Source organism: Lichenostomus cassidix, chromosome 1 (genome assembly GCF_008360975.1).
Source record: "Lichenostomus cassidix isolate B80296 chromosome 1, HeHo_3.0, whole genome shotgun sequence".
Classification (NCBI taxonomy): domain Eukaryota; kingdom Metazoa; phylum Chordata; class Aves; order Passeriformes; family Meliphagidae; genus Lichenostomus; species Lichenostomus cassidix.
Genome location: NC_139479.1, coordinates 70,001,641 through 70,022,044, shown reverse-complemented (window position 1 = coordinate 70,022,044; position 20,404 = coordinate 70,001,641). Strand labels below are relative to the sequence as shown.

The following is a 20,404-nucleotide window of genomic DNA, read 5'->3' as shown; positions in this document are numbered from 1 at the left end:
AGCTGCTGCAGCTCCTCTGAGGATACTCCTGCAGTTCTCACCTGATGCTAGGGAGAAGTCTTTCAGTTTGGCCTTGTTATACTCCATGCTGCAAGAGCTGGAGGGTTTAAATGCCTGACAATCCGTGTTCTTTTCCTAATTACCTCAGGTTTGGAACAAAACAAAACAAAACAAAAAGACTGTATTCAGATTTTGCCTGCCTTGTATTACATTTTCTCATGGAAAAGAAAGGCAGACAGTCTTAATGCCACCCAGAAGATGTCCCTGGAATCAGCTACTGCTTCATGCTGTTACTGCTGCTCTGTTCCCTGGCCCAGTAACCAGGCCACAAAAAAAAGCAAAACCACCTCTTTGACCAGATCAACCCCAACCCACACCAGCAACCCATTCTTTAAAAGTCTGCTATTGAACCACTGCCATGGCTAGTTCAAACAAAACAAAACAAAAGGCGGGGGGAAAAAAAGAGACAGGAGAAAAAAAACTGCATAAAAGTTGTACTGGAGAATCATTCAGCAAAATTCCCATTTGTGTATTAAAAGCTTAGCTAAATAACCTTGGGCTGCATGGGAAAACAAGTAGAAAAGAAAACTCTTCTATTCTCTAGAATTACGCTGCCCCTCAAGCATACCAGACATTTTATCTTCTTAGTCTTCATTAAAGAATCAATTTTGTGAAGAAGACATGCTGAATTTACCCCTTGACACAGGAAGAATCCCATCCCCTGCCCGGTGTCAGAAATAGTAACACAGGACACTCTCACTGAAGACTCTTCCCACTCAGGAAAGGAATATCTTTTATCCCCTCTTGTTCTGTTTTATGGCTCTTTCCTACCTGTCTGCATTATTTATCACTGCTGCAATTTTCAGCAGTGTTTGTTTGCCTTCTATCCTCCAGGCCTGTGTTTCCCATTCTCCTCAACTGCCACCGGAAAACAGAGTTGTGGGTTTAATTTCAGCAATTTGGAAGATGTAACACAAGCACAAGGCAAAGCTTGCTTTTGGAAAGGCAAAGAGCTCACATTCAAAGCTGATCTACCCAGGGATTTATTTGGTTGGATTCCTATCTGTGGACAGCTGCTTCTGACATGGAAGATAACGACAAAGTACTTAAAATGGTGATTTTTTAGCACATGCCCTGATTCAGAATTTTCTGCAAGAACTCTCCATGAAAAATAAGGACAAGGAAGTCACAGCAGTGACACAGAGCTATCCATGACAATATGTAAAAATTGCTGATAATAGGACTTACCTTCAGGGGATGCAAAAAAAAAATTATCTGTAGAAAAGATTACAGGCAGGACAGTTGGGAAGTATCATGGTTTAAACTGACTGGAAACACAAAGCTCCCCTCTTTTTTGGCCTGAAATAACCACTTCCCTGAGATAATCTTACCACAAAATACTACAGCAACATAAAGAATCCTTCGTATCAGATCTACTTTGCACACCTGGTATTCGACTCCGTTTCCTAAATGGGTGGGTTGGGCTGAGCTGTTAGTCGAGACACAGCAGGGCGTTTCCTGCTGTGCTCTTAGGTCCTCCTGGCTCAGACAGCTCTGTGCAGAGTCCCCAGTTCAAGCCAGGCTGAGGAAGTCCCTGCTGGGTCACTGCCCAGTGGGAAAGCTGAACAGCACACCAGGAAGAGACCAAAGAAGAGACAATGATGGGTGAAGCTGTGCCTGGCCTCGTAAAGCCCAAATTCAAAGGTGATGAGTAAAAATGGGCAACGCTGCTGATAGAGCAAGGGTGGATGTAAAAGTTGTTGTAACAGGAATGATTTTGAAGCTAAGTGGCCCAGGAGGATGTGTAAATCACATGAGCTCAGCCTCACCCCTGAATTTGGTGCAACACCTGGAAGGCTAATTGGCCCTGGTTTTGCTTTCAGCAGAGCTAGAGAGCAGGAAGGTTGGTGACACCTTGGTGCAAGGAGCAGCTCCTGCACGGCCCAGGCTGGAGCAAGAGCAGCTCACAACCCAGCTCTGGCTTTGGTGACTGGGGAGACCCTAGCAGGGCTGAGCTGCTGCTCTCCACTGCCACAGAACTGAACCCTTTAACCCCCCACAGCTCCATGGTATTTGTTCACAGGCTGGATTAGCACACTGGGAGCTGCACCACAGCTCAGCCCAGCAGCTTCAGGCACCCTGAGGCAGCTTGTGGCAGGAGATGGGACTCTGGGTACTGGGATAAACCTCCCAAGGGCCACAGTGAGGCAGAAAAGCAGTACTGGGGAGGGGGCTGCTCCCTTGACACCAGTGTGTCTCACCAGTGCTCCTCTTAGGCTTTAATTGAGCAAAAGGAAAGTCTCAGGCAGATCTGGACAAGGGGAGAGGATTCCAAACAGTACAGAGAGCTGGTGTGGCTGGCAGCCAGCTTGGTGCAGCACTGAGGAGTGAAAGCCATGGGAAAGTGAAACATACTCATCAGCAATGCCAAAGGGGAAGAAAAGCAATGCAGGATGTACAAAACAGAGCCTAGAAAAGAGTGAAATTCTCATCATGCCAGGTAGGAATGTATTAAGACAGTGACAGTGGGTTCCCTCTATATAAATGCTTCTGAAAGCAGTTTTAAAGTAAGTCTGAGTCAGGGATGCAGGTGATTTACACGTTTCCAGTCAAAATAAAAAATCTCAACATTTTCTTGGCAGGCCTCAACAAGGTTTAATTCCCTCTTTAGAGCTTTTTGAATTCCTTTTTGAATGAGCAGAGCTGTGCCATACACATTTCAGTTCAAACTGACCCATAAGAACACATTTCCCACTCCCCGAGTTCAGAAGGGCAGCTGAGGATGTGATTCCAGTGCCTGCCTGCAGCATCTTCACCAGGAAAACTATGGCTCCATGGGGCCCAGCCTGCTGTAGACCTTTAATTACCTCCTGCTTTGCTGGCTGATCCCACCGCAAGGATCTGAGTGCGGAACTCAGACCTGGAACTGTGATTTAGATACTGCAAAATTCCAGCTGAGCCAGCCAACAGCTATTGTCACTTCAGCATCCCTCTAGAGAAGAGGCATGCTAGAAGAGCTAGAGAAGAGGCATGCTAGACTCAGGCCAGCAGCAAAAGCCATGGAAGGCATAAAACTCTTGGGACATTGACACTGTGGCTGTGCTGCTGAGCAGAAGGAGCTGGGCCAACCTCCAGGAACAGCCCTCTTGTAGAAAATCCACCAATTATCAACACCTTCATCCCCTCAGTGTCACCAGTGCCCAGTTCCTGATGGATATCTTTCAGTCCCTGCAGGAGGGGTGGCAATTCAGCAGCCCCATTGATGATGATCCTGAAAGTAGAGTGAGATGTGGAGGCTGCTGCCAAATACCCCAGTGCTCCTGAAGAGTAAGAAAATACCAGTTTGGCTGCCACAGGCCCTGCCAAGAGATGTTACAAGCCCCAAATGACCTCTGGGCATATTAACACCTACTCTTTTCCAAACAGTGGTCTTGCTGGATCCAGTGCTTCCTTCCACTGTGAGCTGGTTTGTTCACATTTGAATTGCTTAGAGCAGAAATAACAGACAGAAGTTACAGACAGATCAGCCCTGACAGACACTTGCCTGCCTTTCTGTTAGTGTTCTATTTGTATTATTTTTTTAGTACAAATAGCAGTGTCCATGAGGCTGTAGTATTTATGGTATAGGTATAGGAAAAAGGCAAATAAAAGGTGTGAGGATGAGTTGCCTGCAGAGCCAGGGTTTGTCTCTGCCAGCATCAATTTTGCTGACAGAATGGCAGGGCTGGAGAGCAATGCCCTGGGTCCAGATGGGATTTCTCTGTAGGAGAACTCAGTATAAATGGGGTAAATTTATCTGGAGGATTTCCTGCCACCAGGTTATGCCAAAGAAAACACATTCAAATCTAACCTAAAAGATTAATAAAATCTTTAAGGTTTCAGGTCAGTGGAGGGTGGACAGGAGCAGCAACAGTACAAATGGAAGGACCTAAAACTGCCTTTGATGATTTGGTGTAACAAGGAATTTTCTCCAATAAGGAGAAAACAAAACTTTTCACCTACCCCATCATTTTCCCAACATTCAGAGGGAAATAAAATTGAATTCTAGGATGTCAGCCAAACCACTAGCTCCAGCTTCCTATTTCTCCCATTTTCATGTTCATACTGTGACTGTTATTCCATGTCTTGACAAATAAACTATCCAGGGAGCTCACTTTTAACAAAGCCTCTCAACAACCACAGAAGCCCCATGCTGACTAAGGCCCTCAAAAACTGTTTCAGAGGTCCAGAGCTAAAGCAGCATTCCCGTGAGTCCTTTAGTGACTGAGAGCACTGATGGATCTTCTCCCTACAGCTGGAGCACCAGAGGGCCCTTTGGGTGAGCACTGTGGGAGTTGAGGGTCACCTTCCCTGTCTTGACATTGATACAAGGTGCTCAACAGCCACTGCTCCAGCCTAAAACCCCAAGTGAATAATGGAAAAGGAAGAGCAAAGCTCAAGGTCCTGTTTGCTTCAGTAAGTCCTGCACTTCTGAAGAGGTTACCCTGAAGTGACCTTTTCCATAGGGTGTGGTTACCAGCATGGGAAGTGTTCTCAGCTGGCACGAGGGCTCCCAACACAGAGAACAAGTTACAAAAAAGTGTTTAGCTTTTACTGACCCACTTTAGTTTGGAAAACTTTTGGTTTTCCCAAATGAAGGAGATAAAGCTGGAGATGCAAGATGGGATGGGAAACAAACACGAATCAGGGAAGAATAAAAAAACCACAGACTATTGCCAGTGAGGCACAGCTGCCAGACCAGCTGACAGACACTGCTGACAGACCAATGGCAAGGCATGGAAAATGGGATAGCTCATAGAGGAAGAAACTGAATGCCAAATTAGCTATTTCCCTGTACTCAGCCAGCCTACATCAGTTTTTCACGCACAATTGAAACTGCCAGAAACCAAAGAAATAGATAAATAAAAGCTGATTTTCTTGGAAAACAGAGATTACAGACTGAACAGACTATTAAAACCACTTTGTCTTGGGAATTTGGCTTAAACACCAGATTAAATCAAAGATAGCTAATTTGATTAAGTAGAACAAGTTGTCTAAATCCCTGCTTAGGGAAAACACCGCCAGCAATCCAGCACTGTTTTGCAGAAGACCTTCAATGCTAAATAGTTTCAGCAAGAGCAATACCTGCAGACACATGGCATGAGGGACACATTTGCTGGGCAGGTGTCAGGTGTCACAAATTAATCTTACTGGAAATAAGAAGAAAATTTGCCATGATGGTGAGGAATCAGGTCTGGTCAGAACTTACTTTGTCATCGTCAGCTGAGCTGGGTTACAGACCCTAATGGCACAGCCTCTTCCTTGCAATGGCATCTGCAGTTCTGGGGGAAATCCTTCCTCAACCTCCCTGTGACAGCACAGGGAGAAGAGGCTGTTAGTGCAAATGTTAAGAAACACTGAACTGTCACTTCAACTCTCATTTTTAAGGAGTAGGATTTAGTCTGGCTAGCATGAATCATTTTGATAACACATATAATTAGTTTTATAGAAGTTTTAGTATGTTATAAAAGCTGCTCTATCACTTGTGTTCCCCTGGGGCTCTCATATAAAATGATTTTGTTAACAACTGTATTCTCCTTGGAAATGAACTGCAGACAACTGAGCACATCTGTATGTCAGAAGCACTGCAAGCCAAGACATTCAAGGCAATTTTGATGCCTTTTTCACTTCTAAAATCAATGTGAAGAAATGCAGTCACTTGTGGGCTCCAGCACTACCAGAGACACCACTCTGCTCCCAGGCTGTCGCCCAGCCACCTCCACACAGCCCCTGGCTGCCCACAGCAGATGCTGCAGCTCAGCTTCCCAGGAGCTGGGATGCTGTCAAATGACCTTGGGGAAAACACTCAGCAGGTATAAATAAAATAACACAGGTCTTTAATAACTTCATTTGAGCTACGGAAATTTATGCTGGATGAGGGTTTGTCTCTGTGCAGAGAGCTGCATGGTGAGTTAACTGGATTCTATCTTGGTGAGGCAAAAAGTGGAGCTGGCTGGTAGGAGCATGCACTACATGAAACCAGCAAGCCCTTCTGATTTTATACACATTTTTCATTTCATATGTGTTTTAAATATTGAAAGTAGGCTATGATTGAGTAGTGTGGCTACTTCTGAAGAGCACCATTAATAAATAGACTGTTTTTAACAACTGCCCTGCTAATCTGTTGTGAGTAGGCCAGAGGATCTTGATGAGTTTAAGGGCTGCTGCAAACATCAGCCAAACAGTGGCTTCTGAGCATGCTCAAGGGACAAACCCCTTCAAACACCTACCTGATAAATTTCTGTTATTCATGAGGTGCAGCTGCCTGCAGAGTATTGAGAGTTGCTCTCCTGTGGCCTGGAACTGAAAGGGGCTCATCCATCCTGACTTGGCCCAGCTTGGTAACACTTCACCTTCCTAGTAGATCATATTCAGGGCATTTCCCCCAAGCTCAGCTTTCCCATAGGGCGTGGAAGACAGAGGAGAAATGCTGTTTGAGCATGATATAAACTTCAGGCTGAATGGGCACCAGCAGTAGCAGCTGTGGACAGGGTGGGGAGAACCTGCCATGCTGCCATTTTGCTTTTCCTCTGACATGATCACAAGCCCTGGGTCAGTCACAGCCCAAAGCATCCCTCACCTGCTCTTCCCACCCCCTTGGGCCATGCCCCAGTGCAGCTGTAAGAGCAGGCAGAGAAGGGGGAATTTGGAGGTATCTAAGGGGTGAAGTGAGAGGGTTGTAAGGAGTCAGAGGGACAATGGCCAAAAGGCACTTCATAAAATCCAAGATGTCCTGAAGATTAATTAAGAGGATCTTCTGCAACTATTTCAATATTGTACTACTTGATGCTGTCAATGACCCAGGAACTCAGTCATGTTTGGCAGGCAGCAAAAGTAAATGAGGGTGGCATTTGATAACTGAAAAATTGTAGCTAAAAAAAAAAAAAAAAAGGTAAGTTTAGTGTTTTGAGGTGTTCTGAACTGAAACCAGGATTCCTGACATTTCTATTCCAGCCATCTGTGCTCTCTCTAGTTACTGGAGCAACAAAAGGCACATAAAAGAGCTGGTTCATCCCCATCCTTAGACTGGTAGGATGTATTCAATTTTGAAGATATCTGTTTCTTCTCATCAAGAGTGAAGGAAGCCAGAATGGCAAGTTTTAGCCACCTACAAGTTGCTTTAGAAACTACAGGCTCTTTGGCAACTGCTGGCAAGAGGCATCCCACTCCCTTCCCTCTGTGCTTTTAAATCCACACAGCAGCAGAGCACCGAGCAGTCATCCTGTCAGATCTGTATCACCACTTTGCTTCTGGTTTAAGTAGTTTGTCTCCAAGAGATTTTTTGGATACTTCCTCCAAACAAGAAGCCCTAACAATTTCCTATCCCTGTGCAGCTCCACATGCCAGCTGTTGAGGAGCAGCCGCAGAGGACTTGAAAGTAAACAAATCTCAGCACGGGGAAGATCAGAAGGCCCGACAGACAGCCCTGCTGGTGCTGATTTATACTTCCTTATCTTTTATCTCCTTCCCTCTCCTCCCCGAGCACACTAGCTGTTCTCCCACGGTCCTTCTCCCAGGGAAATCCGTATGCTTGCTTTCTGATATCATGCATCTTCAATCTTCAAGTTCTTTAACTCTTTAATTCTTTCCAATTTTAATGTAATGCTCCCCTTTTGGTACACTGCAAACCCGCTGGGGTGAAGTGCTGACTTGAACTTGTTCCCAATGGCATGCAAATAAATCCCTGGCTCTGGGAACACAAAATCTCCAATACTTTGCCCAGAAGCAATCTGAAATAGCCGAGGGACAATGCCTCCCACTTCCCAGCAAGCAGAGGAGGTGCTTTGGCTGACACTGCTTTTCCACCTCTCCGTGGAAGAAAAGGGGAAGCTGCCAGTAGGACAGTTATCTGGCAAGCACAGACTTGCTGCCCTCGTGGAAAAACCTCCTTCCAAAGACCTGCTCCTCAATCACAGCTTGTAGGACCAGAAAAGATGGCTCTGCCCTAGTGTAACTGAGGCTGCAGGGCTTCTCTGAATTAATCTGAATTAGGGCATGCTTTTCAGAAAACAGCCCAGTTTTGATGTACATTTCTAGTGCTGACTGGTCAATGCCAGCACCACTTCTCACATGTAATCCCTGCTGTCAAAATACAAACTAGAAAACAGGTACAACTTCGTCTAATTTCAGCTACCAGCTCTTGTTAAACACTTGTTTTCAGACTAATGTTCAATCTTTCAAATTTGTGCTTCTGTATCATAATTATGTTAATGTTATAATAGACTAAGATGCAAATTTTCTGAGCCATCAATATTGCTGTTACAATCATCTCTTCATTTCCATCCTAGTGTCACCTATAATACTAAGCTCTCTTTGATATACATTCATTTTTTATTTTGGCACACTATTTAAGTCTTGTCTCTTTGTACAAGCTGCTATTTAACATCTGTAGAAAGGCTTTTATCAACATATGATATGAATTCTTACATCTGGTGTTTCACTGAAGACAAAACAGAAATATTTTTTAACACCTCTGCTTTTTCTGTTACTGACAGTGCTGTAATTTCCATTCTAGACTTACTGCTGTGGAAAGAAAACCCTCTTTTACTCTGCCCAAGCTTTTAACTCAGAGGTTATTTTGCTTCTGTATCAACCCATTATCATACCTAGTTTCTAATCTATATTCAATTCTTCCTTGCCTGATCTCCTGTCCCTTCCCTGCCTTCTTAACTGCTGCCTTTTACTCCTGTTACCTTCTTTGGTCTTTAGAAAACTGCATGCAGCACCAGCTGCATTTGTGTCACCAGAAAGTAATTATTACACAATATTTCAGTCTATCTTAAGTGAATCAGAAAAATAATCACATCAAACACTAAAAAAAAAAAAAAAGCAAAGTTCACACCTCAGAATTCCAAACATAATCCACCTGTGCTTTTCTGATGTGCTGTAATTATGTGTTATTATTTCAGGATTGCATAAGGGTGTAATTTCTTCTGAAGATGTTCGCTACTTACTTTCCATAGCAGCTAAAATTCAAAACATTGTAAAATTTCAGATTAAAAGCATGATGCTGAGTTAAAGTATTATAAACCCAACTTTTGGATTGCTGGTTCAGCAGCCCCAGTGGGAAAGCGTGGAATGCTGGAAAAGGATTACAGTGGTTTTTACATTTACGAAGAGTTACACTGCTGGTCTCAAGAGAGGTCTCACGTTACTGAGAGTACACATTATTTGCTGGAAAATAAAAGTCTCTTGAAAAGTAAAAGAAAAAAATAAAGGAAAAAGCATCAGACATTTGAACAGCTGGAAGCATTTTTAGAGACTATCAAAAAGAGAGAAAAAAATTAGAATAATATTTCCCTTTCTGTAGTAAGCATCATAGTGGTGACATAAGGTGTTCTCTAGAGGCTTAATAGTGTCTACTGTTCAATCCTCAAAGGTTATTTAATTTAAAAAAAAATCAGTGGACTCAACATAGTTTCTTGATAAAAAATCCTGAAGCAGTCATTCTCAGTTGTATTTATTTTTCTACCAGCTCCCATCTTTGTCAGACGTCCCAACAGTTATAAATCTGAGCAATAAGCTGCAATCTGCTATGTTCTGGCAAAAGGCATGATTTTCTTCCTTTCTTTGTTTATATCTGATTTCATATTAGGAAGATATTGCTTGATGCCACTCTGATAAAACCTTAAAAAGACTGTTGTTTGCAGCAGGATCAAATGAGATGGTGAATTAAGGAAGTAATAGCAGCTATAGGCATGAAACAATGTTACTACTGCATACAGTTTGAAGAGGTATCTGCACACTAAATCCAACATCACTTGAAGTTCTTTCAAATTAGAACATAGGGGCAATCTCTTAATTGCAAATTCTCTGCTTATTCCGCCAATTATGATGCTTTATTTTCTTTACCGCAGTGCTCCCAGAGCCGTGTCAGCATGAGGATTTCCGTTTGCTAAGTTCTTTTTGTCACAATGAATCTTTCAACGTGTGCCAGCTCTAGATAAACATAATTGTTAGTTTGTTCCAGTACAAAACCCAGGAGACAAACAAGGCTCCCTTAGCAACACCCTTGAATTCCCTTTGAAATATACTTCCATTAAATACCCTACTATGGATTGTTAAATTTACATTCATCAGCTGTTGTATACTTTACAGACCTTCCCATCGTCATGATGTGTTTTTACTCACACCTAAACTGACACTTAGTTTTTGTGGGGTTTTTAAGGACTTTACTTACAGCAAATCCCCACCTAGTTTGTTAAGCAAAACCATTCATTCTTTCCTCTTGGGGACCAACTGCAGCTACACAATGGAGTCAGTTAGCAGTATGAGCCAGAAGCTTGTTGTGTACAAGTCTGAAAATGCACCCACTATGATTTAATCCAAGCATCTAAAAATGTCTAAAGCCAGCTCTACCAGAATGACAGGACTACTCAGACAAGGCCACTTCTACTTTGCAAAAACAGGCAGTGAAAAAATTAGGGTAAAATATCAAACAATACCCTATTGTACAGATTCTGCGAAAAAGAGGGCAAATCATCCAATCAGCTCTCACTCTTATTTTTCCCTTCCCAAACACCCACTTTTTCTGGCTGAGTTTTTTTTATCTTTACTTGCTTCTCTCCCAGTTATTTGCCCTCACCTCTCAGCTTTGGTTCTCTTCCTCTTGTGCTTCTTTCACTGCATTTCCACTGAGCAGAACACTTACAATACCTTTTATAACAACCTACAGAGAACCGCTAAACAAGGCCATTTCTAGAGAAAAAAAAATCATGAGTTTTCTTTTTTTTTTTCCAAAACACCCTCAAGTATAATTTCGTAATTTACCTAAAGGGAAAAAGAAAAACCCACTGATAACATTCCCTTTGTTCATCATCCACTGTATAACGTGCAACCTTAAACTGCTCCAGCCTATCCTGGAAAAACATACCTGTTTTGAATTATTTTCTTTCCCCTCCAAAACCTGCCCTCCTATACTTTAAACAGCTCCCTAAACTCGTTCACTCATCACTAAAAAGAAACTGCATGTGAACAAACACGGAGGGAGCAGATCATGTAGGATATCTATTTTACTCCTTTGTCTCAGTTATGTGTTGCAACATTTTGCTTTCCACCTCACCCTAAAATTTTCCATTACAGACCTGTAGGACTATAGATCTACCTCTCCCATCTTTCTGTTCCCAATCTCAAACACAGCCTCTAGTTTTTCACTTCTTTCTTTCTAGTTTCTCCTTTGTTTCAAACACAATTTGAACAGTCCCTAGTGCAGGATTCCTACAAGAAATATGGTTAAACAAGGTTAAAGAAAATCCATGAGTATGTGAGAAAGACCTGCATGAACAGTTCTGGGCCATAACATCAAGAAGTGTAATAGTGAATCACTGTGTGTACCAAAAGCCCATTCATACCACTCCAGTGACCCTGAAGACGAGTGCAATTCCCATTTACTCAGATGTTCCAACAAGATCAAATTTTCTAACAGTACATTCTAGAGGATTTGCTCTTTCAAATTCCATGCTTAAGCTCCTATGCAATGGAAAACAGTAATCTTCATAAATGAAACCAGGTGATCCAATGAAAGTATTTATTACCGTTCCACCAACATGAACAGTCAAACTCTTAAAAGTGTTCACCAAAAAGCAAAACCAGTCACAACAATATTTTATCTACAGTTATGAAGACATACGCAATTTTCCATAGAAGAATTCAGTTCTGTTGTTACGAGTCCATGATAAACGTTTCGAAGTCATGGTCTAAGTCTGAAACAAGGGCATCCACAAAATCTTCAACTGAAGGGGATTTCTGAAGCATACCTACAAAAAAAAGCAGAACAACAGACTCTTCATAAGGATACTGTGACCTTGACAGCTTCGTCAGTAATGACACTTAACTGCTAACAAACTTTTAATGTCACTGTACATAGTGTGTAGTGATTATTTAGTTTCTTCAAGATACCTGGTACACATTTTTACAGAATTGACAGGTTTCAAGGTTGTTAACTGATTTTTGTCATTACAAGCTTGTTTAAGCAGAGAATTATACCTGTTTTAAAGCAATGTAACCACAGACTCAGTCATTTCCAAATGACAGAAATAAGTTAGTGATTGAGCAGGTATACAAATCCTTATCTGCTAAGTCTCAGCTCTGGCCAAGCCAGAAAAAAAAAATATTTTCTCAAAGTATTACACACCTTAGAACCATTTAATTTAGTATTTAAAATACAGATATATCTGCAATTTTTGACAAGGCACAAAACATACTCAAACAAAAGCATTTCCAATATATTGCAGTTTTACTTTTGCTTTTTCACAGTACCAGGACTTACCTTTTATTAAGGATCTAAATTACTACATGTGTTAGCTGTAGCATTTGGCTACATGATAACAGACAGGAAAATCTGCATAATGAAGAATCATGCTCAAGTACTTTCAGGTAATTCTATAAACAGTGAAGCTAAAAATCTTTCCTCTCCAGAATCCAAATTTTTGAAGGCATGAGAACACATCCTTTAAATTATTTTCAGATGTTTCTTTGTACTTAACATTACATAAAATTGGTCTTTTCACTGTTATTAACGTTTTCAAGATTATATATGGAAACTTACTGCATAACTTGTACCAGAAAACCGAAAAAAAAAACAACAGTACAACTGCCAAATAATGTAAAATTTAATCTTTGTATTTCTTTGAAGTGATCTCTTCTTTCTGACAACTGCCAATGTAAATATAGCCTTGTATCTACCCTTTCTGATCAGTGTACCTACTGAACACAAATTTATTCTCTTTCACATCCTCAACAATATTTGTTTTTGGTGGAAATTGTAATTGCATGCTGCTAAAAGACCATAATCTTTTACTATAACACAATGATTCAAAACCCATCAGGAAACAGACCTGCTCAAAGTAAATTGGTGTGAACAACCAAAAAGAATTTTCTTGCTAAGACCTTACAGAATTCCATTTCAATCTGATTTAAACACATATTACAAGTGTCAACACAAACTGCCATGACCCAGTAGTAGATTAATAGCAAGCACTAAAAGGAAAATAAATCTCACACTATATACAGATTGGCTGAAACACTGTTAAATGAAGTTTGCATCAAACTATTTCCAAAATGAGAGAGAACAGAATTAATATTTCCAAGTACTTGGTAAACTTGTCATCTACTCTAATGTTAGAAAAATTACTTGTAGTTCACCATGAAAAATGCCTTGCTGTGTGCTGGGCTGAGAAACAGATGTGTACAGATATATGGCTACTAATCTGAGCTCCCCCCAGAGCCATGGCCTCTTGCAGACTCTTGCAGAACCTCTCTCGGGTTCCTGGCTGGGGAACATGTGTATTTGCTCCCTAACAGCCTTGGAAAAATTCCAGTCAAACTCATATTTTCCTGCAGTTTTCACAGAAGAGAGAGTGCTGTAAGATGGTGACAGGGATGGCAGCCCACTGGAACATGTCTGGTCATGTCTTTTTGGCCAGGTATTAATATGGAGAAATGGAAAATCAACATGTATCAATATGGAGAGATGACTACAATGCTGCACAGATGGCACATAAAGATGGCCAGAATAGACATAACCGCCACTCTGCAAGCCCCATTATACACAGATCCCCTTCCAATACTGACTTCATAAAAAACACCCACTCTGGATGATGTTTAGCCAATTCTTTGACGCACTAACAATTATTCTGCCAATTATCAATACATTGCAAAAGAAGAAGAGCTAATGGTATAATGATTGGCCTGAAGATAAGAAACAGAAGCTGGGATTATCTTCAAGGAGATTTAATTTCCCTCTTACATAAAAAAGGCAAATCATAACAAAAACATTCCAACCCTGGATATTACAGAATGAATAAGAGAAATATAACTAACTACAGTACACTTGGATGTATTTTAGTGCAGCTGAATATAGTCTTACCAAATATCACTCAAACCTTGTTACAAATTGTATTTATTTATTAAAAACAGGTCTGTTTTAAATATGTAGGAGATTCCAAAATTATTTTGGCACTGGTGATGTCAAATGACCTCCTACCCAGTAGTTCCAGCTTTTGATAACAAAAACTTAAGTCAGATTTCTTGCATTAGTGGTCTGTTGCATTGCTATTTTCCCAACACTGACATCAAAAGCAGACACTAAGAGACTTTGCTTTTCCAAAGAAGGGATGAAGAGCAACTGAGGTCATTGCTGAAGAACTCCTACTGTAGTGAAATGATTATGCCCTTATTAAATAAATAACTACAGATTTTAAAGTAGACAGCTCCAAAAGAAACAGGCAACAATGGTATTTCTGCGTTTTAACCTCTTACTCCACAGCGATGTGTTAAAAGAGTGGTCATGTCTCTCTTTAAACTCCATTAAAATATATCAAAGCAAGATCAGCTTTGATATATTGTAAGTACTCAGCACTTCAGTCTAAATTATTTAGTAAGATGTCCACAAGGTCTGATGGTTGCAGTTTTCAAATTTAGGAGTGTATTTTAATACGTTCAGCCCAACTCCTATTTCAGCTCAGTCTCTCCCAAGCCTAAGGCAACTGCATAGCTTATCTTCACTGCTTTGAAGTTTCTTTCACATTACAGCACTGTGGTTAACCACACCCTTTTGAGAGATGGTTAGCTATAACCTACAATCACTGAAAATTGAGAGAAGAATAAAGCCTGTGGCAAAGTTTGGCCTCTGCCCCCCTGCAATACTAATTATTTTGGGTCCATGTAGTTTGAGTTAACATATGTTGCCGTTCACATCACCTTTTAGGATTTATGCATATTTCTTACACTTTCAAAGAGATGTACTATCATTATCTGAAGATTTTTGCAGCCTCTTCAAATTATAATTAGTCCATGAAGTACAATCTGAGGCGTGGAAAAGCAAATTTTCCGACAGCATTGGAGTAAATGGGTGTTTATTTACACAGCCAGTTGGTTCGGTTACCATGTAGGCATAGAGCTGAGTATGACTGCAACGCAATACAAAGCAAGGACAAAACCTCACATGCATTTTGCATGAGGATTTCTTCAGAAGCCCCAAGGGCAATGGGACTGCATCAAGGCTGCAGAAGTGCACTCCAAGATATGTTCCATGCTTTCAGTTCCCAAAACATCCAACCCAGTAGTTTTCACACTGCAATTCACTTTCTGCCTATGCACCTGGGTTTCTTTCCAGCCAGGGAGTGCCAAGGGAAAGAGGGAGGAATGGTGCACACCTGAATCCTGTTCAGACCTGCAACCAGCACACAACTGGACCTGGAAGGGACACCTGGGTTATATAATTTTAAAGGAATTTGGAATCCCTAATGCCATGTAGTCCTAGGAAGGAGAAAATCTGCAAGAGCCATGTGGTCAACACAAAATGACAGATGAATCAAATTCTTCTCAAAATGTATTTTTTCTCTAAGGAAAAATTGAAAGAAAATAAGCCTCTTTGACAACACATTGTTCACCCATTTTCAATTGCTCCTGCTCTCCATACTTCTGACTATTTCTGTATTTCATTGACTAAAGGGGTCACTTCAGAAAATGTTTTAAAAGTTTTCAAAAAACCTTTATGATTTTGGTTTTTTAAAGGAAACAAATGCCAAGAGAATCCAATGTAAACAACAACACCAAAAATGTATATTGTGTTTCCTAATTAAAGACTAGTTCAAACAGGAACCTTGTCAGTAACCCTACAGGTCAGATCCTTTATCTCTCCTAATCAGTACATCTATGGAATCATGCTGGAGAAAGATGAAAAGCTAGGGTCATATCCAAACACAAAAGAAACACAATAGATAGCTTCAGAGGAGAAAATCATAACAAAGAAACTGCATAAATAAAATGTGCTCATGAAGTTACCTGTTATCAAACAGTCAAAGAACATGGCTAACTTCACAATGAGGTGTGGAAGCACTTCAAGGGTGAGGCTGCAGATGTGCATCCGAAAGCCAGACATGTGCAAGCCCATATTAAAAAACAGCACCTGAAATAACAACCTAAAGAACTTTTTGAAATAGGGCACTAGTGAGCACAGAATCTGGACTGTTTCTCTGAAGATGAGTAAAATCAACAAGCTTTAAAGTTTTGTGGAATCTGCCTTTAATCAGATATGTTTTGTTATTTGCAATGTGAGCACAGTTTTGCAACTGATGGAAACCAAGAGGAGACAGAAATCAAGTATTCTGGGATATTTATAATGACAAAAAAAGCAGCAAGAGGAATCAGATGTTGACTGAACCTAAACAAATTAAATTGTTTTTAATTTTCTCCATAAATTCTCATTTTTTGTACAAAACACAGACCAACCAAGTACAAATATAACTTTTTTCATCATGTTTGTTCTGTGATTTATCTTCCAATAATCCCAAATCAGCAATCAAGTTATTGCCTTGTCAAAACATCTGAGTCACCCTGATTTCATTCTTCAGGGAGTCATTCAAGCATGTTTGTTAAGATTTTTACTGTGCACAAATGAACATCACGCTGTGCACAGGCAAAGAATCTGATGAACACTGGTTATTTTTATGATCTTGAACATCTTTTAATATTTCTGTGTAAAGAGTGTAAAAGTGAAATTCAGAATACAAAAGTGGCCAGGGAGATAATCTGAAGCAAGGAACATGTATCCTTGATGGAAGAGGATCAGATCATGAAACACTTAAGAAAACTGGGCATGAAACACTTAAGAAAACTGGGCATGAACAAGCCCACGGGGCTTCATGGGATGTACCCCTGAGTGCTAAGAGAGCTGGCAGATGGCATTGCAAGGTGACTCTCAGTAATCTATTAAAATAGAAGAGGTACCAAAAGACTGGAAAAAAGCAAAAGTTATGTCTATCTTCAAGAAGGGCAAGCAAGAAAGCCCAGGGAACTGAGGCTAGTCAGGCTCACCTCAGTCCCTAAGAAGGTGGTGAACCAGCTACTCCAGGACCCAGAGGGAGGTGATCAGTGCCATAATGACTTGTTGGTGGCCAGGGGCCAGCAGTGTGCTCCAGAGGTCAGTGCTGGGTCCAGTCTGGTTTAACATCACCATTAATGATCTGGATGATGTGGTCCTGCACCTGGAGAGAACAGCCCCAGGCACCACTATATGCTGTGGGACACCCAGCAAGAAAGGAGTTTTGCAGACAAGGACCTGGGGGTCCTGCTGGACACCAAGTTAAACATGAGCCAGCAAGGGACCCTTGCCACAAAGAAGGTGAACAGCACCCTGACTGCATTAGGAAGAGCATGGCCAGCAGGCTCAGCAAGGTGATCCTTCCACTCCACGCAGCACTGGTGAGGTCATGACTGGAGTGCTGCATCCAGTGCTGGGCTCCTCAGGATAAGAGAGGCTTGGACATACTGGAGACAATGCAGCAAAGGCCCACTGAGGTGACTGGAGTGTCTCTCTTAGGAGGAAAGGCTGAGAGAGTTGGGACTCTCCAGTCTGGAGATGAGAAGGCTCAGCGGCATAAATACCTGAAGGGTGGGTGCAAAGAGGACACAGCCAGGCTCTTCTCAGCGGTGCCTAAAGACAACCCAGTCTTTGTATTTCAGTTTATTCCCATTGCCTAACTGTCTCTTAACATCAGGAAACATTTTTTTTCCAAGCAAGGATGAGCAGGCAGTGGCTAAGTTGCCCAGAAAGGCTGTAGCATCTCAATCTTTGGAGACAGTCAAAAGCCATCTGGACATGGGTCTGGACACTCAGCTCTGAAAGACTGCTTCACCACGGGGTTAGACCAAATGATCTCCAGAGGCCACTTCAAATCTCAACCATTCTGTGATTCTGTAATTCTGTGAAAACATCTAGAAAGCTTTTGCCATGTTTTGTAAATCACAGTCTGTGCTCTCCAATACTACTCATGCTAATGCTGGCACAAAGGAGTCACTGCTGTGTGGTTCTCCTATTACACATGAACAGTGCAGGTGCACTGCAGTGACTGACCTTGACATGATACACAGTTCTGTTGGATGGTTTATGGATTTACTGACTTAAAGAAAAAAATTTAAAATCAAACCATGTATCTTTTATGTAGATATTTTTTGTCACAGAATAAAAATTATTCTACCATTAATATCAAGTTCAGTGCTCTGCAGTATGCACAACTATTCCTCAAACAAGCTTCCCATCTTCTTCAAGCTCCAGGCTGTACAGCCTTCACCTCTTCCTCATTCACCATTGGTCCTGACAAGTCACCAATGACCTGTCTGCACTAAATTAATCAAGGACTAAAAGTATGAGGACTGTGAATACTGAAATGTCTAAAATATCTAATTACTGCATTACAAGAGTTAAACTTGTTTGTGTGTTTTCACTGTACCTTGCCAAACTTTATAATTGCATTTCCTTTAATCTTAAAATGAACTTGGAATTTCCTGAACTATGACACCACTTTTTCAGATTAATTTCACTAGCAAGTTTTTTCCATAATAACGGATACATGCTCTCAACCCCAAACTGGCTGCACCATATTCCACTGTGTTCTATCACATGCAAGGGGGAAAGCCAGTGCTGCTTCCATAGATTTTCTGTGAGACCATCCACAGATGGATTTTGAAACTTCATTCAAATAGCACTTGACTCAAAGAAGCACACTGCCAGCAACTTCAATATAGCTTCTAGGACATTCCAGGAAAATTCCATGCTCAGTAAAATTAAGAATATGTCCCAGAAGGAGAAGAGATCATAAGCATATCTGGTGTTTAAAACCATTTTTTCTTTCTCCACCATATGGCTTACAATGTAAAAAGCCAACATGCCTGTAAAGGTGCACATCCCTGTCTTGCAGCTACCTAATCCACAGTTCTGGGCTACAGTTTTTCAAGGTGACAAACACAAACTCTTCAAGAACAGTAAAGAGAAGTAGGTTAGGAAAGTCATGTTGAATGAAAACTAACCCTGTAGATCAGAAAATAGACAACCTAAAGAATATATAGTTGCTTAATATATCATGAGTCTAAGGAGAGTCCAGGTCATAACCTCAAATATAAACAGATGGGTCAAAGAACCGAAATGTTCCGGTCATGAAACTGTGCCAATCTCATGATGAAATACAGACACATTACCACTGTCTTCCTTATCTATAAAGTCCCACAAGTTCCAGTCTACTAAAAGGGAGTGAACAGAGGCCAGTGAATTCATGTTCATCCTTAGTAATAAGAATTTCAGAGAAAACTGAAAGATGTGCCATTAAATGAAGGACTTAGCAAGTGCTCATCTCAGGAACAGCAAAAGCAATGCAAAAATGTTTGATTTGAATTCTGAAACACTACACAGGAAAGTCTTTATCCTGATCCCATTGACAGATTTGAGATAAAGTCAGCAGCTTATCAAACTTGTTTCATTCTCCTAGCATTATTTTTTTGATGTATGAAACACAGTATTTTTGCTATGGGTATGAATAATTTTTAAAAGTTGTTTCCCAGATCCAAAAGGCAAATATGGTAGTGAGATGAATAATGAACGATGTTTCTTTATTACAGTTGTCAGAGCTGCATTTCTTGAAAATGTACAGTCAAAGCACAGATACAGCCAAAAACATTTTGATTACACTGAAATGATGTGGCCAAAACAAATTCAATTTCTCCTACACGAAATAGCCAGAGATATTATGAATTCCATGTATGGAAAAGTTACTAATTTGTTGTATCCAAAAATTATGTAATCTATCTTCCTTCAAGTATGTGATACTTTTATTCTGAATTCTTTAGACAGCCTTGTAATACAAACATTTCCAACACTTCAGCCCAACTGTGTGGATTCCATGTACCACAAGGAGTTCTACTGACCGTGATACAAAGGTGATGACCAGTCCACTTAACAAAATTTTCTTTCATAAACCCAGTGAAAATCATAATTAAACTAAAAAGACCAAGTTGGGAAACGCAGTTAAGTTAAAGTTTATTCCTTTTGCAGTGGAATAAAACAGTTCTAGTTTATTTCCTACCTTGAACCATCAGCATGGGCTCCTTTCCACCGCCGTGTGCCAGCATCTCTCTGCGATAGCGCTCCCCCATGGCCCTGGAGGAACACAGGTGTTAGAGCCATCTGCAAACACAGCCGGCCCAGCTTTCATCAGAGTTGCTTCTAGGATCTCTACAGAACTCAGACAGAGACCAAATAAAATTTTCTACCCTAAACCAATGACTTATTCCATGTTGACTCCTCAAATTCAAATTACATTTAAAATCACACTAGGAGTAACTGAACTAGACAAATTTTATACATATGAGTGTTGGTGCTTATAGAAGTTAATTGCAAACAGTATTTCAGCCTTCATTGTGTCAAAGGGGAAAGCTGCTCTGCTACAATGTCTTGAACATTCTGCAAAGGTGTAAGAATGCTTACAATTTGTGACCTCACAATTTACTTTTTAATTTCACAAAGCAAAATGAGTAGGATAGCTATACCTAGCTTTGAAGTTGGTGACATGAAGCTTGTTTAATACCCACA

At 40.8% G+C, this 20,404-nt stretch overlaps 1 protein-coding gene across 2 annotated transcripts in view; it reads right to left on the bottom strand.

Moving 5' to 3' along the window:
- Positions 1-11,552: 11,552 nt before the first annotated feature.
- The window catches only part of MIPEP (mitochondrial intermediate peptidase), a 68,456-nt gene continuing 59,604 nt past the window's right edge, over positions 11,553-20,404 (bottom strand). For both annotated transcript variants that reach the window (XM_085062819.1, XM_085062829.1), the window contains 2 exons: positions 19,899-19,972; positions 11,553-11,795 (listed from right to left, as the gene is read on the bottom strand). In XM_085062819.1, coding sequence (XP_084918945.1) covers positions 11,701-11,795; positions 19,899-19,972 — 169 coding nt within the window. In that variant the 3' untranslated portion in view covers positions 11,553-11,700. The remainder of the gene's footprint in view (positions 11,796-19,898; positions 19,973-20,404) is intronic.